The sequence below is a fragment of the Trametes versicolor genome (genome assembly GCF_000271585.1).
Source record: "Trametes versicolor FP-101664 SS1 unplaced genomic scaffold TRAVEscaffold_2, whole genome shotgun sequence".
NCBI classification, from domain to species: Eukaryota; Fungi; Basidiomycota; class Agaricomycetes; order Polyporales; family Polyporaceae; genus Trametes; species Trametes versicolor.
In genome coordinates, this window is record NW_007360322.1 from 1947945 (window position 1) to 1970373 (window position 22429).

The following is a 22429-nucleotide window of genomic DNA, read 5'->3' on the forward strand; positions in this document are numbered from 1 at the left end:
GAAACGGCCCGAAAGGATGCTTGTATTTAAGGCGTGTTGGTATGTGTCCTCCCAGCTTGGGGACGGCTGTGCCGGTACTTGTGGAGGTACTGGCAGCGCGGCGTCGACTGGGATGGTAGGGACGTCGGGTGTGACCTGCTCATCGCCGGCAAGATGGGCTGGATGATTGCCACCGGGTACAGACGAAGTCGTAACGGCCACCACATCGCAGTTCAAGGTAGTGCCGTGTTGCTCTTGCTCTTGGTTGAGGTTTTGAGTGCCTTGGGCAGCCCCCCCCCCCCTGAGGCTGGATTTCCCTGGGACGTCGGCTGTTCCAATGGCAGTGCGATGCCCAGCCTTCGTGAGTGGCCCTCGGCTGTTGCCGTCCGACATCGTTGAGCTGGAGGATAGCAAAAGGCACACCGGTGCTGCGGTAGGAGTTACTCATCCGACTGCCTCATAGAGGCACACGAAGCTTGTCTCGGATGCAACGTGTTGGTCGCGTTCCGTCGGCAATCGTTCTTCGTCGCATCGTCGGACTTCGGACCTCTACTAATCTCAGGCTCCCATTACAGGTGTACACCGCTCATAGCAGTGCCACGCACGGTGCGGCCCACTTTCAGACATGGCATGTCGTCGAAGAAGCTGGCAGCGTTACATTGGGATGTCAGTGGAAAAAAGGGCTCATATGGCAGGATCCGGCGACTGGCATGACACTCTGGGCATCATGTGGCATTTGATGGTAAACCAGCAGGTTGTAAAGGCTACGTATCACATTCAAGAGTAACGGCCACAGTTGGGACAATATGTCTGTGCTGACACGGCTACACACCCATATCGACACTGCCAGCGCTTAGGGACCGTAACATCCGTACAGAGTTTGGATATGAGCAATGAGATGATTTGCGACGCTCCCTTCGGCAGACGGGCCTCCTCCATCGCTTCGAGCCATGTAGGAAGTTGATCCCGAATCCCCTGTCCGTTCGAGACTATGTGATTTTGCAGAAACTTGACTTCGAGCGCACGTATCTCGGGGTAGCTGTATAACGGCATGACTACACGACGAACGGAGGGCAGATTGGCACTTACAGGCTAGTGAACATAGAAAACACCTCTTGAAGTATGTTGTGCGCAGAGAGTCTCTTCTTGATCTCCTCGGCCGCGAGTTTCTTCAGCGGCGCTATATCATACTGCGAAGGTCGCGGTCAGCATAAAGTGCTACTGATACATTCGACAACGTGAGCGTGTCACAAGATGGAATACCTTGTCTGCCAGCCGATACATCGATTTCGGGGAGCACAAGCCTGGTGCCTTGCTTGCAGCGCCGGACTCGGACGTGACATTCTTCGGCTCGGATTTTAAGGGGGTGAAGGACAACGCGTTTTCCCCTAGGTAGGCATAGTATATGAATGCCTTCCATCTACAGGCATTTTAAGTCAAAAAATACAATGCCATTCACGAGAAAGTTGGGAACGGCGTACGTCTTGTAGGCGATATCGTCAAGGAAGACCACCCTGCCAGGCTTCCCCCTGAATGTAGAAGCGGTAAGATGGTGCACGGTAGGGCCCGTCAAGTTCCCCGAGCGTTCCTCTTCGATGTGACTGGATTCCTTGGTCGTCGCTGGCGCCGCGACTCGGTCCTGCAGGGCGATGTTCAGTCCGTCCGAAGAGTCCTTGTGATAGCGGATATCGAAGCGCGCCACTTACTTCGGACTCCTCGTCTTCAGTTAGAGGAGCTTCGACTTCTTCGACTTCGAGATCGCTGTCCGAGCCATAGTCGTAGTCTTTCGTGCTATCCGGACGTGTTGATGGATAAGGAGCGTCCATATCGGTGACACTGCTCTCCGAGAATCCCTGGGTACGGACTAAGTGATCCCGTGGTCAGGCAACGCACGAGCAAGGACGCAATATTGCGGTAGTTGCTTACGATAGCTGAAATGAGAGGAAGCTTTCCGGATACACGCACTATTTGCGAGGAGCGGTAGAGGCTGGTCGATGATGCCGCCCTTCCTCCGGCGAGAAAACGCAAAGAACTTGACGTCTTCGAATGGCGTGCCACCAGCGCTCGCCAGCAGAGCCGTCTGGAAGAGGGTTTCCCGAGTGGCAAGTGGTATCTCGGGGAGAGCTGGAGTAGCCATAGGTGTCGAGCCCGACGCGGACGCCTTGCCCTTCTTCTTCTTCATCTTCCCAGTCTTTCGTTTTGAAAATTGCGGCACGTCTGACGCCGGCTCATCCTCCCAGTCTACGGGATCTTCTGCCTGGTCCATGGAGTAAGAGGTACAAAGAGACAGTGTGGACGATAGAGACGTAAGAGTATAATGGTAAGGCCTGAAGGTATCAGTACCGCCGGGGTGAAGGAGCCTCGCCGATGCGTGCACCATATATATGACGACAATGCGGCTAGCCATGGGCCTGAGCGGTAGATCGCTTGACACAGACGGCACCGAAGGTTTCTTGCCACATGTCTACACATGCGGTGACTTACCGCAGTGCCAACTTCCCATGATAACTACATGGGAGAATTCTGGCCGTGCCCTTACCGCAGCAACCACACGTGGATTGCAGCTGCATCGGCCGCCCATGTTGCGGAGAAAAGTTGTCTTCACTGTATACACGCAGCACCGTGTGAAGGTCACCAGGCCCCAGAGATCTGCGAGGGGGGTTCTGTGTATATGTAAGTACGTCGAGGTGCGTCGGCTGGTAATGGATGCGAAGTCTCCTGAGAAAAGAGTTAGGGACATCGATATCGAGACAAATTAGGAGCACATACGGATGAATGATCATAGCATGCGGCTGTCAGTTATCCTCCCATCTGTACTATGTAGTCTGTTCGCGCAGCTTACATTGCCTCTCTCGTAGACTGGCGTGTAAGCATCGTCGTACGTAGATGCTTTGAATAACTAAATAAGCGAGTTGTGGTTACTGAATACCACACCGTATGTTGCAGACCGGAGAGCATGTCGATATTGACGGGCGACCGGGAACGAACCGTGTCGTCATAGACAGTAGCACGATTCAACGCTAGACGCTGCGGCTCGAAGGCATTGGCTTCGGATCCTAACAAGCGCAAACACTTCTCCGCCACCAGCCATCTCCGAACTCGTCTCGCTCAGCGCACTCCGCACTACTGTTTACTCAACTCTTTACTCCTGCTGCTGCAATACCCCTTCCACAGGGCATTCGTGTCTATCCACTTGCTTAACTGACTCAAAGGCGCAACATGTCTGGAAAGCAAGGCGCATATGGCGCGCGCGCACAAGACACCGACTTCCGGAAGAAATGGGATAAGGAGGAGTACGCGGAGAAGGCGCGCAAGCGCGACGAGGAGGAGAAGGAGCGCATGAAAGAGAATGAGGAGCTGCAAAAGCAAGGTGCGTGCGTTTCCGTCCGCCGCTGCCTGCTCTGTGGCCTCGGCTTACCCACACAGCGTGACCAGGGAAGAAGCCGCGCAGGGGGCCGAAGAATGACCTCCCCAAGCCCACCGAGCTCATGAAGCAGCGTGAGGGCCCGCTCGACCTTGACAAGAACCTGGGGAAGACGATGGTAGTGCAGAATGCGGGGACGCGCGGGCCCGGCGTCCCCGGTTTCTTCTGCGAGGCCTGCAACCGGACGTACAAGGACAGCTCTGGCTACCTCGACCACATCAACGGCCGTGCACGTAAGTGTTGTGTGTGGCCATCCATCGGTCGACATGTCTAATTCCCCAGATAGATCTCCGCGCGTTGGGACAGACGACGCGGATACAGCGGTCCACTCTGCAGCAGGTCCGCGCGCGAATAGCGTACCTGCGTGAGAAGACGCGCGAAGCCTCGAATGCGAAGGAGTTTGACTTCGAGCAGCGTTTGGCAGAAGTGCGTGAGCGCGAAACAGCCTTGCGCGAAGAGAAGAAGGCGGCCAAGAAGGCGCTGCGGGAGGCTGCCCGGGTGGAACTCGTCAAGGACACAGCAGTGGCCGCGGGGGCGAAGCAAGGAGACGGAGACATGATGTCCATGATGGGTTTTGCCGGCTTTGGAACGACGAAGAAGTGATTCGGATATCTGGATGCCACATTGCCACTGTACGATGACCCGGACGCACTTGTACTCTAATTCACCCTGCTGTAATTGACACTCTGTTTCAATCATCCCAAAGCACAACGCACGCTCTAACTCTGTCACTACGTGTGGCCATGAGCACCAAGAAAGAACGTAAGTCACGCAGTGAACACCGGCGCCACTACTACCCATATCAATCGTGTCCGTTCGTGTGCTGTGTCTGGTTCTCAGCATTGACAATACGGCCTTTTTTCTCTAGCACATTTCAAAGCTAACATCCCGAACGTGAGAGACATAGGCATGATCGTATTCTAGATGCACACACACTACTGTAATACACTTCTCGTTTTCGCTCTCTTCCCAAAACCTAAGCCCGAGCCCCCAAGTCTACCGCCACGCAAGCGACAGCACGAACTTCACATCCGCGATCTCCTGCTCCTCCTCCATGAGCACCTTGCGGCCCTCCCCACGCTCGCTCACGTCGCGCGGCACGCTCCGCACCGTCTTCTCGATCACCTCCCGGTACGCGTCCATCGCCGCGAGCACGTCCTCGCCCGCGCCCTCCTCGAACGCATAGTACACGTCCACGTCGTCTGTCGCTTGCAGCCCCGCGCGCTTGCGCAGCTTCTGCACGCGGTTGATGACCTCGCGCGCGAGGTACTCCGTCTGCAGCTCCGGGTGGACCTGGATGTCGAGCCGCACGACGACCTCGTTGTCCGTGTTCGTCGCGTGCTGCGCGGACCCGCCCGCGGCCTGCTCGGGCAGCTCGATGTACCGCTGCACGGAGAGGTCGCCCGTGACGAGCTCGATGCCGTCGACGGTCAGCTTGCCTGTGTCGACGTACTGCCGCACGGCGTCGCTCGTCACGGACGGCAGCGCGTTCTTCACGCGCCCGAGGTCTTTGCGCAGCTTGCGGCCGAGCACGGCCCAGTCCGCGACCGCACGGTACTTCACACCGGCCAGTTGCTCGTCCGAGGTGAAGACGATGTCGCGGAGGTTCAGCTCGGACTGCACGTAACGCTGCAGGCTCTTGACGTCTTCCAGATAGGTAGGGTCACTGTGGAAGACAAGGAGTTCTTGGAGTGGGGTCTGGCAATCGAAGGTCAGACGTGAATCGCGGTGGTAATCGTGAATATATTTACCTTGAGGGACAAGTTGTGTCGTTCACGAACATTCCGCGTGAGCTCGATGACGGTCTGCATACGCTTGACCTTCCGCTCGATCTCCTCGTCGAAGTACTCCTCCTTGACCTCGGGGAAGGGCAAGAAGTGGATGGAACGCGTGTCACCAGCTTTGGGATCCTCAGGGATGAATCTCCTGAGCTCCTGGTAGATGTTCTCTGTCAAGAAGGGGGTGTATGATGACTACACAAAGCACCAATGTCAGCGAGCTGATCAGTACAAATTCACTGAAAACCATACCATCGTCTGGCAGAGTGTCAAAAGCGTTTCGAACAGCGTGTTGAGGGCCAACACAGTGTCCTCCTCGCCGTCCTCGCCCTTTAGCCGCCTGCGGTTGAAGCGGATGTACCAGTTTGTGAGCTCATCGATGAGCTCGAGTAGACGCGGGATAATGGTGTATAGCCGGTATGCGGCCATCTCCTCGCGCACGAGGCGGATGAGCGATTGGCATCGCGCGAGCACCCAGCGGTCCATCACGTTCTGCGACACGGGCGCATGCGCGTGGTATACAAATGCGCGCCCGGTTGTCTTCTGCAAGAGCGCAGCCTGCCCCAGGAAGAAGCGGAAGGAGTTGAGCCACGGGAGGAGTACACGTGAGACGACCTCGCGGACGCCAGCTTCCCGGAAACGCAGGTTGTCGCCGCGGACGATAGGCGAGTTGACGAGGAACATCCTGTTTACGACTTAGTGACCACTCGTCGCAGATATCTGTGCACGCTGCCTACCTTGTCGCATCGGCGCCGTACTGGTCGATGATGAGGTTGGGGTCGGGGTAGTTCTTCAGGCTCTTGCTCATCTTCTTACCATCCCTGTGATGGCTGTTAGCGGAGGTGTTTCGATTGAAGATGACCGTGCGCTTACTCTGCAAGGACGAGACCTGTGACGATGAGGTTCTTCCATGGCGCCTTACCGAACAGATGTGTCGAGAGAACAAGCAGGGTATAGAACCAACCGCGCGTCTGGTCGATTCCCTCAGAGATGAAGTTTGCGGGGAACGTCTTCTCGAACAACTCCTTGTTCTCGAAGGGATAGTGAAGCTGCGCATAAGGCATGCTATGCGACTTAGGTGAGCAGTGCCGTAGACTGGTTGAGGTTGATTTCGCTCACCTGCCGGACTCGAACCAACAATCGAAGACTTCATCGATGCGCTTGAGCTGGCCCTTGCCTTGCTGCGAGGGGATGGTGATGTGGTCGATCTTGTCACGATGCAGGTCTGTGACACCCTTGACACCAGACAACTTCTCCAGTTCCTCGACGGACCCAACGCAAACGACCTAACAGACACGCACAACGTCAGAAACCGAGTGACGATATTCCGTGGTTTCCTTATGCCTACCTCCTCTAGATCATCGCTCACCCAGAGCGGCATTGGTGTCCCCCAGTAACGATTCCGCGAGACGTTCCAGTCGCGCGCGTTGGAGATCCAGTTGCCGAAGCGGCCGTCTCCGATGTTCTGCGGGACCCATCGCGTCTCCTTGTTGTTCGCGACCAGCTCGTCCACAATCGGCTGAACACGAACGAACCACACCGGAATAGCCCGGTAGATCAGAGGCGTGCCCGACCTGGGGGGTGGGGTAAGTTGCCAGATCGCAACAACAGGAGGGACCGCCGTACCGCCAGCAGAAGGGATACGAGTGGTTGAGGGTGGACTGAACGATCAGGCGGCCCTTGTTCTTCAGTACCTTCTGAATCTCCTTGTCGGCCGCCTATATGCAAGCAGGATGAGTGGTCGAACAACACAGCAACCCGGAAAGCACGTCACCTTGACATGCATGCCGGCGAACTCCGGAACTTGCTGGGTGAATCGGCCGGCATCATCGATCGGGCACGGGGGCATATCCTCTTTGCGAAGCACACCGTTCTCGATGGAGATGCGGTGATCATCCTCACCGAAAGCGGGCGCCTGGTGGACAATACCTGTACCGTCATCTGCCGTGACGTAGGTGTCGTTCAGCACGCGGAACGCCTTGTCCTCGAACTTCGCAAGTGTTCAGTATGTGATCGTGTGAGCAAACTTTTTATCACGCGCACCTGCTCGGTAAAATACTCAAATAGAGGGACGTATCTCCATCCCTTCATGTCGGAGCCCTTGAAGGTGGCCACCTTCTTGAACTTCGCCTTCTTCGGGTCTTTGTAAAGTGTTCGCAGGAGGTTCTCGTGGATGATGAAGTTTTGGTCGCGCTCCTGGTCGTGGATCTTGATGTATGTGTAGTCGGGGTGTACGCACAGAGCAAGGTTGGATGGCAACGTCCAGGGAGTTGTAGTCCAAGCCAGAAGGGAAGTAGAGCGGTCGTCAACCAGGGGGAATGCCACGGTCACGGCGGGATCATTGACGTCCTTGTATGCGAGGTTGGCCTCAAAGTTTGAGAGGGGAGTGAGCAGGCCCGTCGAGTAGGGCATGACCCTGAGCCCGCGGTAGACCATGTCCTTTTCGAAGAGCTGCTTGAACGCCCACCAGACGCTTTCCATGAAGGTGATGTTCAGCGTCTTGTAGTCGTTGTCGAAATCGATCCAGCGACCCATGCGCTCAACAGTCCGGCGCCAGTCCGCGGAATAGCGCATGACGATGGCTCGACACTCGGCGTTATATTTGTCGATCCCCAGCTTCATGACATCGTCGCGGCTGGTGATCCCGAGTTTCTTGTCGATCTCGTGCTCGACGGGGAGCCCGTGCGTATCCCAGCCGAAACGACGCGTAACGTGAAACCCGCTAGCGTGCGCATGTCTTGTCACGATGTCCTGCAATCGCCTCCCGTCGTACCTGCATCGCTCACAGATCGCGGAGGACGTACTTTGATAGTTCCCGCGAGCAAGTGTCCGTAATGAGGCAGGCCGGTAGCGAATGGTGGACCATCGTAGAAAGAGTACTCCGGTCGCCCTTCGGACAATTTCAAGCTTGTTTGGAAGGCATCTATCTCTCTCCAGTATGCGATGACCTTCTCCTCCTCCTTGGCGAAATTGAATGGCGCCGACACTGCCGCCACATTCAGTCAGCTGCGGCCATGGACTCCTGCGGCTCACTCACAATTGTGTGGTGGGAAGGACATTATTTGTGATGAGCCCCGAGGTGGTCCACCCCGAGTATTTGAGGAAACGAGGAACAGAGAGCAGAGAGCGGAGAGGAGTCAGTCTCGGTCACTTCTGACTTTCTGTGAGTACTGCAGATGCAGATAAGCGCCAGGAGGCGATCAGATCATCTCAGATCCAAATCCACGTGCAATGGTGGCTGTGTCCATCCCCGATTCGGACTTGGCTGAGGCTCGGGTGCTCCGACCAGTCGACGCTCTGCCAGCAGGTCATTCGCGCTCCGGCTCGCTACCAGTTGTCTGAAGGCGCCATAATCATCTCTGCTTCACCTCTGCTTCATGTAACTCGCAGGCATGCGTGTAATATCGACGCCGAAGCCGACATACGACCGCTAGCCCAAGTCTTGAGTATCCGGGAAAACTCAGCTTCCATGAAGCCTGACTCGCTCGCATAACAAGGACTACATACGACCACTACCAGCTACTCCACGATGGGCCTACTTACGATGCTCTTAGACCCTAGCGTGGGCAGTCTATCTTCATAGAGACTCCCAGAGATCGAATCCCTATGATAGCCCATGCGGAGGAACGTTGCTGCGGTAAAGAAGTCGCGAACCAGTGCATTAGGTTCAAAGGGCTGCTGCAGCGTACGTAGTGTTCACAGGGCTCCTTTCCACCAAGCCTTCACGACTCCGTGCAGTCTCTGGACGAACGCCATCTTCCCTTCCCTTCGCAATAGCTGCCACAATGGACGGCATGGAAATCGATGCTCCTGCCAGTCAATCAGTCGGCGACGGTGAGCGATAATCCGGTCACTTACCCGGTGTCCTGAGTCCTCAATATCCACTCATCACTCCTGTTTTGGTGTTGTCTTCAGCCATGAGATTTCACTCGGAGCATGTAACTGTATCGCAGGCGTTCCGATCAGCCTTCGTGGCAAGCATGGAAGGAGGCAATATACTATTCGACGTCAAGCTCTGGGCGTTTACAAAGCGAAGGAGCGACGATGCGGGCACTGTGATCCTGTGCCAGCCAAAGGCGATATTAGCCAATGCTGCGTGCTTGAGAGACACCACGGATCATTTCGAAAAAGGTGAATGTCGTCGTCTCACTCTGCGGCTGGTGCATGACCAGGCTTAGTGATTCCGATTTGTCATATATAACGTTCACTAGTGAATTCAAGGAGAGCCAAATGGTCAATATAAGTGGAGACTACCCCGACAGTGTCTTACATGCGAGCAAGGCCGAATTCCGAAATACCATTCGTGCGACAAGAACATATATTTATCACATCACGAGGGACGTATGCAGCTGCGGTAAACGGCCTGTCTGCGCTGCGGTAAGGGGGCCCGCGTAAGTAGACACTTAATTCATCCGCTGACCCTCTTCGCAGGCCATCTGGCTGTATGGACTGACGCCATGGGATCTGCGACAGTCATCTTGCCTTGACGTTTCTGGTAGTCGTCCATCATGCCACGGGCGAAGTGAAGGAACGGTGTGCATTGTTCTTCGCATGCTGCATGTGATGTCATCTAACACGCGTTCGTCGCGTTTTCTCTCATTTTGGCATTCCTTCCTCTTCGGCATATAAGGATAGCGGGGTGGATCCTCGAGCTCTCCACTCAACACTGACATTCCCGTCGCGGTCTCCCTTCTCCCCTCCGCATCATATCATCGCATTCCCTCTCTATCACTCTAAGTCTTTGGATTTGAGTCTCCAGCTACTCGAGGTCAGATGGACACTGGAGGTACAGCACAGGTCAAAGGTGCGACCGACGACGACGGAACAGCTTCCTTGAAGGGCACAGGGAAGAAAGGAAAGAAGGGATCCAAGAAATTGACATCAAAGTCCTCTTCGAACCGCGTGGCTCTTCCTTCTTGGTCTCCAATTCTTCCAGTGGCGTCCTCTTCCCGCGAAGCTATTTTGAAAGCATCGCTGCTAGCAAGTGCCACCGGACGCTCTTTCGAAGACGTCAATTTCTTCGTTTTCTCTCGCCGCAGACTTGATGGGCTCGTCGACCACCCCCTGCCGCTTCGTGCGAACAGCTCGCTAATCCGCAAGGCGTCGCCCCATTTCGACTATCGTGAGTCTCGCGTGCAGTCATTAGCTATACCGCGCCGACGCAATGACAAACTGATGATGAATCGGCAGTCTTTGCGCAAGGTTTCGCGGAAAGCGGTATCATGGACATGGCCGCTCCATACCCTTCAACGCGTGCCGACAGTACAGACGAGTATGCCTATGGCTCGGACAGCGATCTCGAAGATGAGGAAGACACCGAGACCCCCCGGAAGAAATCAGACGACGAGGTAGGCTTTCCTGAGCGGCGACTGGGTTCAGAGTCGCATTGAGGTCGTGTCATATTTCAGGACATCGTCGACTCGACTCGGGGTGATTCCACTGATCCAGGTGGCTCTGCTACTGAGGAAGAATTCAAGCCTGCTGTCGTCCCGAAGAAGCCAGCCAATGCGCTCCCGGGACATCCTGGAAGGGTAGTCTTCCTTGATGACATTGCTTATAAGACGTACGTCGCATACAGCAATTTGAAGGGCTCGCGGAATGTGACGTAATACCCGGCAGCTGGAGGGCCTTCATATTCTACGCCTACCTCGGGGAGAAGGAGCTGTCCTTTGCGCCGCTGAGGTCCGAGCAGAAGAGCACCCCGAATGAGCTCAAACCAGACCAAGCCCCACCGTGCTCCCCAAAATCGATGTATCGTTTGGCAGACAAGGTAGTTACCAAACTCACGCTGACTAGTTGCTCGGTTAGCATGCATTATGGATCTGACTATGGTTTGGCAGTACGACATAGCGCCACTCAAAGAGCTGGCTGCCGCCGAGATCATGAAGCGGCTTTCCACGCACAACATACTAGAGGAGATCTTCTCAACTTTCACCTCTATGTACGTGTACACCATGCCGGTAATGTTCTCGGGTGCTGACAGGTAGACGGCGCATAGGTATCCCGATATTCGGACGAAGGAGTTGGATTTTCTGCGCCGGAACATGCATGTGCCGGACATACAGAGTCGTCTTCCGTCCTGGATCGAGGCTTTGGAGGACGGACGTCTGCCGAAGGGAGCGGGGCGCATCTTGACCCTGTTGCTGTCCAGTGCACGTTTCAACTGACAAGATGCCATCCCAATGGATGTACTGGCAGGGTGTACTTCGGAACTACGACGTTTGGGGCCGCAATGTACGCACAGTGTCTTACGTCCTCGTGAAGCTACAGCGAATAGAATGAACAATTATCGTTACCGGAGAGCAAATGTGTGAACGCCACTCACGGGCGAACAAGAAATCGCCAATGTTAACAAGCATTCGTCGTGACGGACATAGCTTTCTAGATGCGGCCGAACCATCTCCACCGTTGGACTACAGTTGCCTGAATGTGCACGGGCAGATGGCACACATTCGTCTTCTATACTCACACCCGCCAGGTCGCATGTACACCCTTGGCTACACACGCCACGGATGCGAGGGCTGATGAGAATATGAACCAATAATATACCTAATAAAAGTCCAAAGAGCAACCTCAGATATGAACATGGAGAGCGAGTTTGCGGGGTATCAGGGCGTGGCCAGCGCAATAAGGCGCGCCTGTGCAGCGTGTTTAGGCTGCTGCTTAATCAGCCCAGACCCAGGTCATGCCGTAGAGACGGCCAACGGCCTCATCCCCGATCTGATCGAACGCGGAGTAGGAGAAGTCCAGGTCCGTGAGCGCACATTTTGTGCAGCGGTCGGTGATGGCGACGGTGACAGACTTGCCCTGGTCTGCAGAACAATTGACATCAGCGATGTTATCACCGGGGACGAGCACGCTACGCACAGGTCGCTGTGACCTTGCGGCCGCAGAGAGGGTTGTTGTTCGGGTTGAGACCGTTGTAGCCGCTGTAGAGCAAGGGCTCGTTAGGGAAGTCCCTCCGGAGTCAGACTGCAAAATTACGTACGGGTATGTGTCAAAGAGCAGATGGGACACCGCGGCAATGTAGTCGGTGTCCTTGTTGGTGACCCCGCAGGCGGTGAGACCAGTCATGTAGAAGGTAGCTGAGGAATCGTTGTTAGCGCCACGGCACAGCATCGCTCATATGAGATCTTGCTTGTAGCATACCTTCTCCAGTGTTGGTACCAGGCAAGAAGTTGGCAAGGGCGCTGTCACCACTACTAGAGCCGGTAGCATGAGTGGGCGCAGCAGCCTTGGTAGTAGTGTGCTTTGTAGTCGCGGGCGCCGCCTTGGTGGTTGCCGGGTCGCTCTCGACGTTCAAAGGCGCAACCGTCGGGGAGGCTGCTATGCTCGGGTGGGCCTTGCAGCGCCCGGTGTCGGCGCGCCTGCGAGCGGACGCGACGACGGGCTCGGGCTGTGCGAAAGGCATGGCAGCGCGGTGAGCGATGTCGCGATGATGGACGCCACGGGCCACATGACCGGGGCCGGCGAGGGCGGAGAGGGCAACAGAGAGAAAGACGAGGGTCTTGGAGAGGAACATGTCGGCGCAGGGAGCGGGAAGGGAAGGGACAGTAGAGTAGCTAAGAGTCCGGTGCAAGAGGAATGAAGAGAAACACGCCGGAGCCACGAGCCTCTAGCGACAGAACGGGGGTCGTAGTACTAGAAGAAGAGACAAGCAAAGCAACGAGTCCCTCACGCATCGTTCGGTCCCTTTGGAGGCTGCGTGCCCTGCTCATGTGCGCAAGCTGTCCATCACCTGCAAATCAAAAGTTGATTCAGATCAGTACGTGTCATGGGATGTCCCTTACATCTTTTTCGGCGGCTTACTTACAGGCAGGAGCGCACTCCAGCCACAGCTCTTATACCCTCAGCTGTTCATCTTCCTCGCCTATTCGTTGGAGCTTTCCATGTCGACCCGGGCAGTTGAGCGGGTAAGTGGTACCCATGGCAGCCTCAAGCCTGAGCGCCGCCCCGCGGCGATTCCAAAGATTTAGAAAGCGCCCACACCGAGTGACCATATGTGCACACTGCAAGGCGGTCTCTTTGATCTCAACGCCCTCTCGTCATACCTTAGCTGAATTATTGGTGAATTTAGTGGATAGTTTGTAGTCATGGAAGATGGCAACTCACACGACGGGATGAGTTTGCCGCGTGGCGTATACATGTTTGTGCCTGTTAGGATCCCAAGCTATTGGCCCCCAGCACTTGCCATTTTGGGAACTCCTCCCGACCTGCGACTTCTTCTGTCATGGTCGTGTGCGCGAAGTGGCACCGTGAAGAAAAGTTCCGACAAGCTATATCTCTATCATCACACTCCAGTCATGTCTCCTATATGTCTTATCTTCTCAAGCTTCAATGTGCACCGACCGACCACCAGCTGCCAGTCTCTTGCCCAACGTCCGGGCATGTTTGATATGTTGGTTCATACCTGCGGCCGTCAAGAAGAATAGTGAAACATATAGCTTAAAACCGACATATACAGGTTGCTCGCATACCAAGACTCTCCCTTTGACAGCCCATGACCGCGATGATGCCACTAGTTGCACGCCATCAAGCATTCGGTATACAGAGGGTCCGGGGCGGAGAGGGCAGCGTGGCAGTTCACCTGGGTACGTTGTGGACCCTTGTATGTGCGACACGTGTGACGTCATGACGTCACTAGCCCCCACTGACGACACCGTCCGGCATTACATCGTTGGCGCCCACACGACGCGTCCTGCGCGGAAGTATATAAACCAACCGGCCGCCAACTCTGCCGTCCATTCTCTGCCCATCTTCCGTCGCCCATCCATCCTCACGCCCTCCAAAGAACGACCCATCAAATGTACGCCTCTACCCTTCGCACAACATCAAAAGCCGCCCCCAGCGCGCGGTACGCGTTCTCAGCGCGTCGCGTCGCGGGCAAGCGCACCTTCCAGCGATTCCAGTCCACTGGTCCCTCTTCGTCTGTCTCGCAACAAACCAGCTTCGGCACCTCGCATGTGGTCGCCGGACTCGCCGGTGGCGGCGCTGTCCTCCTTGGAGGTGCGTGTTCCCCGCACCCATGTCATCGACCAGTTGACTAACGAGCGACGGCATAGGGTACGCGTGGTACCACTTCTCCGGCGTGAAAACGGCGGTCAACGCGTCGCAAACCGCCACGAAGTACTACCAGGACACGAAAGCCGCGATAGCCGAGAAGGCTCCGAAGAACCCGAACGAAGCGCTCGAGTACCTGCGCGGCGTCGCGCGCTCGTACCTCGTCCTCATCCCTGGCGCGCGCCCGCACGTCGATGCCGCGTTCGACACCATTGACGAGCTGCGCGAGTCCCATGGAGAGGAAGTGAACCGCATTGTGTCCGACGGGTACGAGGAGGTGCGCAAGATCGTGCAGGCGAGCGGAAGTGGGGTGGATGTCGCGACTGCGACGAAGGTCTACGAGGTGCTCCGGAAGCGGAGTGGAGAGCTGCAGGCTCTTGGGGAGAAGGCGGGCAAGGACGCGTTCGGGTCGCTGAGCGAGAAGTACCCGCAGGTGTCGGAGAAGCTCGGCGGTGGGTACGACGAGCTGAGGAAATTGGCGCAGTCGAAGGGCCCAGAGGCGAAGAAGTTGTATGATGAGACGAGCGACCAGGTGCGTACCATTCCACTGTCATACGTTTACCAGCAGCTCACATACCCTCGATAGATCAAGGAGATTTTCTCCAAGGGCTTCTCCCAGGAAAGCCTCGACCAGGCGCGAAAGCTGATCCAGTCGAAGACGGCTGAGATTCGCAAGATCGCAAAGTCGTCGTCGCAGGACGCGTGGCAGAAGGCGCTGAAGGAGGCCGGGCCCTACCTCGACAAGCTCCCCGACATCAAGAAGCTCCTGGAAGAGAACCAGGACAAGTTCATCGCCGCCGGGGCCGCGACGCTCACTGGAGGCAGCTCGAGCGCACAGGAGATCTTCAAGCGCGTCAAGGAGGTTGCAGAGGGCGACAGCGCGAAGAACAAGGAGAAGCTAAAAGAGTTGCGAGACTTCGTGCAAAAGCAGGCGGAGGAGGCAGAGCAGCAGGGCACCGCTCAGCTGGAGAAAGGGTGGGAGTACCTGCAGGAGTGGCTGCGAGCCATGCCTGGCGGGGAAGAGGCGCTGAAGCGGGTGCCTGACGTGAAGGTGTTCGTTAAGGTGTCACAGGATAAGCGAGAGGAGGCAAAGAAGCTGGCGCAGGAGACGTATGAGGCAGTGCTGAAGGTGCTCGAGGAGAAAGGAAAGAAGGCGAAGCAGCTAAGCGAGGAGGTAAAGGAGGACACAAAGAAGAAGAGCTCGTGAGATCATGGATATCCGGATTCATGGACACTTGCAAAGATGTTGTAGCATAGCCTCATATGTATTCGTGTCCACCCTGTAATTGTCAGTCCACCACCACACACACACACCACAATTGGCTGGTGCGATCAACTGTTTGTGACCTATCCCTGTGCACGCCTCGCGACGTCTGATGAAGAACATGGCGGCAGCGAACGTTGTGGTATCGTTGATCCCTTTGTTGGGCCAAATTGGGCGTCTGTTTGTACGCATGGGGGGTGGGACCGGGCCCAGTGGCCCGGGCCCGCGGTTCGAATTCCTACCTCCCCGATCCCACGCTCAACCAACTTGAACCAGCGCTCCTTTCCCCGCCTCCACCGCTACCATGCTTCGCTGTCGCCACACAGCTACGGGTTTCTAACCACTGTGGTACCGTCACCTATCGAGACACGTATACACATCACATACGCCGAGTGACGTGGGCTCGACAAAGTGGCGATCACTGCCGCATTCCACAGCTGCTACGACCAAGCTGGAAGTCCTGTTGTCACCGACCTTTCTCAAATCATTGTAATTGTCTGTGGCTGCGCGGACGCGGACATTATCCGTGCATCTCTGGCTTGTCTCGGCCTGTCGGCTACGGGTCCCACCCCAGCCCGGTATATATAATATCGCTGTCGTCGCTTTCGTGCTGTGCATCCATCGCATCTCTGCTGCTCCTGTTCTGTCTCCGTCTCCAGCTCTCTATCGCTCATAAGTGCTTCTACGATGGCGTCTACTTCACACTTACTGTGAGTTCATTTACTTCGACTGGCAGCAAGATCCGAGCCATCTTATGGTGTCTGCTTCCTTCGCACAGGGAATATGATATCTCTGGAGCTTAATGCAGTCTCTCCCAGAGCTGTTTGAGGTTCTGAGGGTGGTGTATTCTCTGTGCTGGACCCTCTGCCACTCAAATCTCTTGATTTTGCTGTCGGTCACCGCGATCGCCACACAAGCTGACATTGCTGATCAGCATGCACAACTCCCCTGCTGTCTTCAAACTCCCCGCCGAGATCAATCAGTCCATCTTCAGCTATCTGGAATGCGGTAGTCTGCTCTCTTGCGCCTTAACCTGCCGCAGCTGGGCCGTCTCCGCACAATACCTATTATTCCGGTTCGCCCGGGTGTCCAGTCCTGCATCCGCACAAAAGCTGAATCGCACCCTCCGCGAATCGGCAACCCTCCGCCAGCTCGTGATCGACCTCACGGTCTGCGGCAAGCTGCGGGACACCGTCAAGCCGTGGTTATGCGGAAACGTCGACCCCCTCGCACTCATCCCCAACCCGAAAACCCTGCCCCGCCTGCGCACCCTGCGCATCGAGCACTGGGACCGCGTGCACTTCAAGCCCGCGTTCTGGACGATGCTCCGGCGGCTGAAGAACGTCAGCGAGCTGCACCTCCGCGCCTGCCACTTCCACACGTCGTGCCACATCGAGGACTTCGTGTTCGCGTTCCCGCGCCTCGCGGCGCTCACGATCGACTCCGTGCGCTGGGCGGGCGACCGCGAGCGCGTGTTCGTGCGCCGCCCGGAGTACGCGGAACGCACGCTCGCGCTGCACACGCTCCGCGTCTGCAACCCGTTCGAGTACGGGCCGCTCTTCCAGTGGCTGTCTGCGCACGGCGCCGCTGCTGGCGTGCGCCACCTCGCGCTCGTCCGCTTCGACGTGCTCAACATCCGGCCCGCAGAGGCGTTCGTGCGCGAGCTCGGCCCCACGCTCGAGTCTCTTACGTTCGGGATCTACCTCCCCGCGTGCTGCGACAAGTCCGGTAAGCAATGCCTGTACGCTCTTCTATCCGTCCTTCCTTACTGAGGGCAGGGCACATGCAGCACGCCGACTGGACCTCGCGCACAACACGGGCCTGCGCACGCTGGCGCTGCAGATCTACGACGTCGACGACTCGTTCGTGCGCTGGGTGGGGAGCGTGCTCGACTCCGCGGTCGCGCTGCCGCTGCGGCACGTCGCGCTCTCGCTCACGCTCGACCACCGCAAGACGCTCTGGGGCACGGCGTGGGGCGCGATCCACGACGCGCTGACGACGTACTGGCGCACGACGCTCGAGGACGTCGTCGTCACGCACTGCGCGGTGCCCGGGTTCCTGCAGGACGTGCAGCCGCTGTTCAAGGAACGATTTCCGGAGCTGCTGCAGCGCGGGCTGTTGTCGGTCGTTGTGGACACGCAGGACCCGTGAGTGAATAGTAGTCGTGAGGTTGGGTTAGCTGTTGTGGTTCGTCATTGATTTGGTGTGGTTTCCTTGTTGTCTGTCTGTGGTGCTCATATACCCCTTGCATATGTAGTGTCTCCCTCTTGCTTTACTTTCGACGTTCCTTCTATATATTTATATCGCACTCGCTAAAACCTGATTCTCACCGTCTCCGCTATCTACGAGCTCATCCGAGGTATAGCCAAGCTCTACTACATTACGACATTACACCTTCATGTCCCGTCCGGGACAAGATACATCGAACTCACTGGGTGTCGGCCACTCGCTAGCCTTCTGTGAACCGATGAGTTAGAAGCACGTCGGCTATCGACGCCGGGCTCCCACTGCTCACAGACTGATCAATCGGGCCTTCTACCTCAGGTACACACGTAACAGCTGCAGCCGGCGTGCATGCAGCATGGCATACTTCCAAGGCTTGACGCGGTCTGCTCAGACTGCTGCGGTAAGTACATGTGCTGCGGTAGATTACACGTGTGGCCCAAGCCTTCGTGCCCGTGCCCTTGGAGAGGCGCACATAAATGCGCGGACGGCTCCCAACTGACTATATTGCCTTCATTAGGGAGTCGCCCCCTTCCCATCATCCCTGCATTGCTCAACATCCGCAATGCCGCCGAAAAATGCGAGAAACAATGTCAAGATGGGGCGCGCCACGCCCTCAGGCTTGCTGGGCACGGCTACCAGAGAGCAGATCTCGGATTACACGATGCTGCAAAGCATCGCCACAGGGACCTTCGAGGACGTCAAGTTCTACCTGTTCTCTCGCCGCCGTGGAGGCTCAGGCTTCGTCTATGCTCCTCGGCCGCTGTACGCGAACAGCGCGCTCATCTGCAAGGCGTCGGCGCACTTCGACTTCGGTGCGTCTTACATGCAACACAACGAATACTTACGTGGCTGACTATAAGACTGGTTGGGGCATATCTCGATATAGTGTTGTCGGCGGGGTTCTCCGAGGGCGTGGAGACGGACATGAACGCGCCATTCCCCCCGAACCGAAAGTCTTCTACGCAAGAATATGACTACGCATTGGACAGCGACCTCGAGGACGACGGTGGGGAGGACGACGAAGACGCTGAGTGGGATACTACTGTGCAGCCCGTCGCGCCGCGCTTGACCGTCGGGGTCACGGATGGCGACAAGTCTTCCGGGCCCGGGGCTCCTGCAGTTGATATAGGACGACCCTCCTCGCCACTGTCAGAAAAGGGGGCACTCGTACCCAAGGTATAGATCATCCATACCGCCATCGTCTGCTGCAGAATCAAAATGACGAGGTAGTTCCAGGGAAGCACATCTTCACTCCAAGGTGGCAAGGAGCCCACTTCGGTCGCGGAGGACACGGACCACACAGTCGCCGTCCGCCCATCGAACCCTGCCCGGACGAAGCCAGCTCCTCGGAAGGGTCGCGTCGTGTTCATCGAGGATATCGCCTACCGAACGTAAGCTTTTACATCGTCTGCCCTCATCAATGATGATGACCCACAATACGGCTACGATAGGTGGGAGGCGTTCATCTTCTATGCGTACTCTGATCGTGTCGCATTCGCTCCTTTGACATCACAGAGGGCTCCCTACCCTACACGCAGCCCGTTTGAACCCCCGCCCTGCTCGCCGAAGTCCATGTACCGCCTGGCGGACAAGGTACGTGCGAATATACGCTCGACATGCCACTTAGTGTCTTCATCAGCGTTGACAATGTGCACAGTACGGGATCGATGCCCTGAAGGCACTCGCACTTGATGATTTGAAAAACAAGACGACGCGTCACAACATCCTCCTGGAGCTTTTTTCTCCCTTTACGTTCACGTATGTCTCTACCTCACCATGATTACCTTTGTAGATGTACTTAATCCGGTTCACAGGTATTCCGAAGTTCAGGACGCCGAACTTGCACGTCTCCGACGCGACCATATCGCACAGGATGAAGTGCTGCGGGATATTCCAAAGTGGTTGCAGGCCTTGGAGGATGGTACACTGCCTCGTGGCTCTGTCGCTCTCTTCTCGAGAGTGCTCACCGGCACTGCTTCGCAAGGGAAACGTGGGTGGTGAGAACAAGCGCTCGAGCTGGTGTACTAGGACGTGAGACGGAAACAATCAGAGCACGGACGAATAGTACCCTTTGAGCTCTGGCTAACATCGATTGCGGGTTTTGGCGGGCCGAGTACATGTCACGCAATATCGCAGGTAGTTCACTTTTAGTTTAAATGACCCCCTGACTCGATGCGAACTTCGTTGAAGCCCTCAAGTTTAACAGCTATTAGGGATCATCCACGACAGAATTATCAGTACAGCAAGAGGGCATGTGCGGTACTAGTAGACGTAAGTGCCACAGCACACTGTGGCCCTCGAGGTCGTTTGAAGCATTCACACGCTTCCCTTCTGTACGTCTACTTATCACTTTCTCCGCTGATACGTAGAAGTCGGCTGGCTGCGGTAGCTGCACGGAATGTTGCGGCTTGGCTGCACTAGCGGTACCGATGTTGAGGTCTCCAAAAACATCAGGTGTGCGATGCATAAATACCCGCCGTCGACTCACCGTCCCCCTACCCCACTCACTGGCACTATATTCAACGTCGACTAGATGGCTACCGTCAAGAAGGGAAAGAAGGTAAAGAAGGGCTCTGCGGCACCTAGTACTCCGCTCGACGCCCCCGACATGTACATTCGCGACAGTCGACTCCGCCGGCGTCTGCCTAGTAACGCTACTAGGGAGCAGGTCTCGCAACACACGATGCGCCACAGCATCGCTACGGGGACGTTCGAAGACGTCAAATTCTTCCTCTTCTCGCGCCGCAAGCGTTCGGGCATCGTCTACGCCCCTCGCCCGCTGTTCGCGAATAGCGCGCTGGTTTGCAAGGCGTCGGCGCACTTCGATTTCGGTATGTTTCACGCGATTCGCTCCTTCATTATCATCACGGGTTGACACGGGCGCCCACCAGTGTTCGCCGCGAGGTTTGTGGAGAGCGAGGTGACAGATCTGAATGCACCCTTTCCCCAAACCGGGAAGTCCCAAACGTCAGACTATGATTACAGCGTAGACAGCGACCTCGAGGATGACAACGACGACGACGAGTTAGATGTCGCTTCGGGCGCTTTCGGGCGACAACCGACAGGCCGCGTCTCATCATGCGGTGCCCCTTCCTGCTGTTGTCACGGACGACCTAGAGGCTTCAAGTTCTCCGGTGGGCACGTTGACTGTGTTTACTGGGGAGGAGAAACACAACCAGGCGCAAGTGAAGGCGGACGAAGATACGCTCGAGGTGCAGCACAATTGTGCTCGTGCGCTGTGTTACAGACGCTAACCCTACGATGTCACCATAGGATCGTTTCATCCAACCCTTAAGCGGTGAGGGCGCCGCAGATTCAGCGGTTCAGATATGTAAGTGCATATATAATGCAGCAAAAACAATCTCCTACTACTTTTATAGGCCGGAGGCCCGGACGCGTGGTGATGATTGAAGACATCGCCCATCGAACGTGAGTTCCCAGCTCTCTCCCCGAACAAATGTATGCTTTCTTGTTTTGAGCGATATACTACGATAGATGGGAGGCATTCATCTACTATGCCTACTTCGAGCAGGTGTCATTTGCGCCGCTCGGATCTCAGAATCTGGCTCGTGTCCCTACCAAGCCCTACCAAGCCCCTCAGTGCTCGCCGAAGTCCATGTTCCGCCTCGCGGAGAAGGTGTGTGTCACGGCAAACACCGCAGGATATCAGGGCCCCGGAAAGACTTTCAGATCAAGAAGCAAACTATAACTGTCATCTAATCCTTTGTCCCCGTACAAAGGGATTTTTGACAGTCATAATTTGCTTCAAATTCCTGGGCCTATCTAGAGTCCTGATATCCTGGGATGTTTGCCGTGTGTAGTCGTTCGTTACCTACCACACTCCCCTGATCATATCTCGATTATCAGTATGGCGTAGAGAAGCTCAAGCAGCTCGCCGCGGCGGACTTGCAAACTAAAATGATCGCCCACAACATATTCGTCGAGCTCTTCTCTTCGTTCACGATGACGTGCGTCCTCATTTGCCGGCCCAAACGATGCTCCTCGTAGTCTTCAGTTTCTCATCCGATCTACTCCCAGATACCCTGGTGTCCTGGATGCCGAACTTCAGTACCTCCGCGACCACATCGCTGAGGAGGCGGTGTACCGGCAGATCCCGACATGGGTTCAAGCTTTGGAGGACGGGACATTACCTCACGGAGCTACAGCCGTATTATCGAGGGTGCTCAAAGGGCTCGCCACCGGCGCCGCTCGTTACGGCCAGCAATGGTGAAGCGGCTTCGTTCGCGTTGGATCGAATAGATGATTGCTACCTCGATGCTCGAAGGTCGACCGCCGACAGGTGACCCTCCGCGAGACTGCAGGACCTTTGTTCAATCACATGCGTAAGGTACGCCGGTATTCCCTGTACAAGAAGTGCGCTCAGATTGAGCCAAGGCTATGGTGAGTTAGAAGAATGGTACAACACGAGGCTGAGGCGAGGCCCATTACCGCAGCACGTAATAATGGAAAGTACTTAAGTAGTAAGGGTTTCTGTCGACTCCTGAAATATCTTGGAAGACTCTTCTATCTTTCACCACTCGCCGTCACTGAAACTTGAAGCGGCAGCCTCTAATGTCTATAAGAGGAAGAGGCTCCGGCCTGCCAGGGAGGGGACGGGGAGGTGCCCAGGCTGTGCCAACCCCACCCCCCGCCGTTCCCAGTAGCCCCTTTGGTAGTGAGTTCTGAAGCATTTGCATT

General features: G+C 56.2%; 7 protein-coding genes across 7 annotated transcripts; 5 read left to right on the forward strand and 2 right to left on the reverse strand.

Moving 5' to 3' along the window:
* Positions 1-3198: 3198 nt before the first annotated feature.
* Positions 3199-4006, forward strand: TRAVEDRAFT_34276 (uncharacterized protein; the record flags this gene model as incomplete). The annotated part of the gene is made up of 3 exons (XM_008035465.1): positions 3199-3349; positions 3415-3636; positions 3690-4006. 3 exons carry the CDS (start codon positions 3199-3201, stop codon positions 4004-4006), a joined length of 690 nt encoding a protein of 229 aa, XP_008033656.1.
* A 295-nt stretch (positions 4007-4301) lies between these two features.
* TRAVEDRAFT_161079 (isoleucine-tRNA ligase) lies at positions 4302-8306 on the reverse strand. Its single transcript, XM_008036192.1, has 12 exons — positions 8219-8306; positions 7986-8167; positions 7225-7932; positions 6956-7171; positions 6808-6899; positions 6530-6755; positions 6301-6467; positions 6055-6246; positions 5919-6002; positions 5434-5866; positions 5155-5376; positions 4302-5101 (listed from the first exon to the last, which is right to left on the reverse strand). The coding sequence occupies exons 1-12, from the start codon at positions 8238-8240 to the stop codon at positions 4400-4402; spliced, it is 3246 nt and encodes a 1081-aa protein (XP_008034383.1). The 5' UTR covers positions 8241-8306; the 3' UTR covers positions 4302-4399.
* A 1648-nt stretch (positions 8307-9954) lies between these two features.
* TRAVEDRAFT_43326 (uncharacterized protein) lies at positions 9955-11348 on the forward strand (the record flags this gene model as incomplete). Its single annotated transcript, XM_008035626.1, has 6 exons — positions 9955-10303; positions 10372-10529; positions 10590-10744; positions 10801-10951; positions 11022-11122; positions 11180-11348. 6 exons carry the CDS (start codon positions 9955-9957, stop codon positions 11346-11348), a joined length of 1083 nt encoding a protein of 360 aa, XP_008033817.1.
* Positions 11349-11713: 365 nt separating this feature from the next.
* Positions 11714-12804, reverse strand: TRAVEDRAFT_69180 (uncharacterized protein). The gene is made up of 4 exons (XM_008036194.1): positions 12331-12804; positions 12170-12266; positions 12049-12110; positions 11714-11993 (listed from the first exon to the last, which is right to left on the reverse strand). Exons 1-4 carry the CDS (start codon positions 12701-12703, stop codon positions 11845-11847), a joined length of 681 nt encoding a protein of 226 aa, XP_008034385.1. The 5' UTR covers positions 12704-12804; the 3' UTR covers positions 11714-11844.
* A 1181-nt stretch (positions 12805-13985) lies between these two features.
* On the forward strand, positions 13986-15448 carry TRAVEDRAFT_113388 (uncharacterized protein; the record flags this gene model as incomplete). Its single annotated transcript, XM_008036195.1, has 3 exons — positions 13986-14187; positions 14244-14773; positions 14828-15448. The coding sequence occupies 3 exons, from the start codon at positions 13986-13988 to the stop codon at positions 15446-15448; spliced, it is 1353 nt and encodes a 450-aa protein (XP_008034386.1).
* Positions 15449-18293: 2845 nt separating this feature from the next.
* TRAVEDRAFT_43329 (uncharacterized protein) lies at positions 18294-19732 on the forward strand (the record flags this gene model as incomplete). Its single annotated transcript, XM_008035627.1, has 7 exons — positions 18294-18543; positions 18618-18907; positions 18962-19122; positions 19183-19324; positions 19389-19489; positions 19546-19652; positions 19716-19732. 7 exons carry the CDS (start codon positions 18294-18296, stop codon positions 19730-19732), a joined length of 1068 nt encoding a protein of 355 aa, XP_008033818.1.
* A 532-nt stretch (positions 19733-20264) lies between these two features.
* Positions 20265-21962, forward strand: TRAVEDRAFT_43330 (uncharacterized protein; the record flags this gene model as incomplete). Its single annotated transcript, XM_008035628.1, has 8 exons — positions 20265-20562; positions 20623-20651; positions 20761-20943; positions 21005-21062; positions 21112-21160; positions 21227-21368; positions 21599-21699; positions 21770-21962. The coding sequence occupies 8 exons, from the start codon at positions 20265-20267 to the stop codon at positions 21960-21962; spliced, it is 1053 nt and encodes a 350-aa protein (XP_008033819.1).
* Between the last annotated feature and the right edge of the window lie 467 nt (positions 21963-22429).

Excerpts from the sequence above, each read along its gene's own strand:
- TRAVEDRAFT_161079 (XM_008036192.1), bottom strand. The coding sequence starts at position 8,240 with ATGTCCTTCCCACCACACAATT. Across the intron at positions 8,168-8,218 it reads GTCCTTCCCACCACACAATT|TGTCGGCGCCATTCAATTTC; the intron begins GTGAGTGAGCCG and ends ATGTGGCGGCAG. Across the intron at positions 6,003-6,054 it reads ACAGGTCTCGTCCTTGCAGA|GGATGGTAAGAAGATGAGCA; the intron begins GTAAGCGCACGG and ends CAGCCATCACAG.
- TRAVEDRAFT_69180 (XM_008036194.1), bottom strand. The coding sequence starts at position 12,703 with ATGTTCCTCTCCAAGACCCTCGTCTTTCTCTCTGTTGCCCTCTCCGCC. Across the intron at positions 12,267-12,330 it reads TGGTACCAACACTGGAGAAG|CTACCTTCTACATGACTGGT; the intron begins GTATGCTACAAG and ends ACGATTCCTCAG. Across the intron at positions 12,111-12,169 it reads CTGCTCTTTGACACATACCC|CGGCTACAACGGTCTCAACC; the intron begins GTACGTAATTTT and ends CTTGCTCTACAG.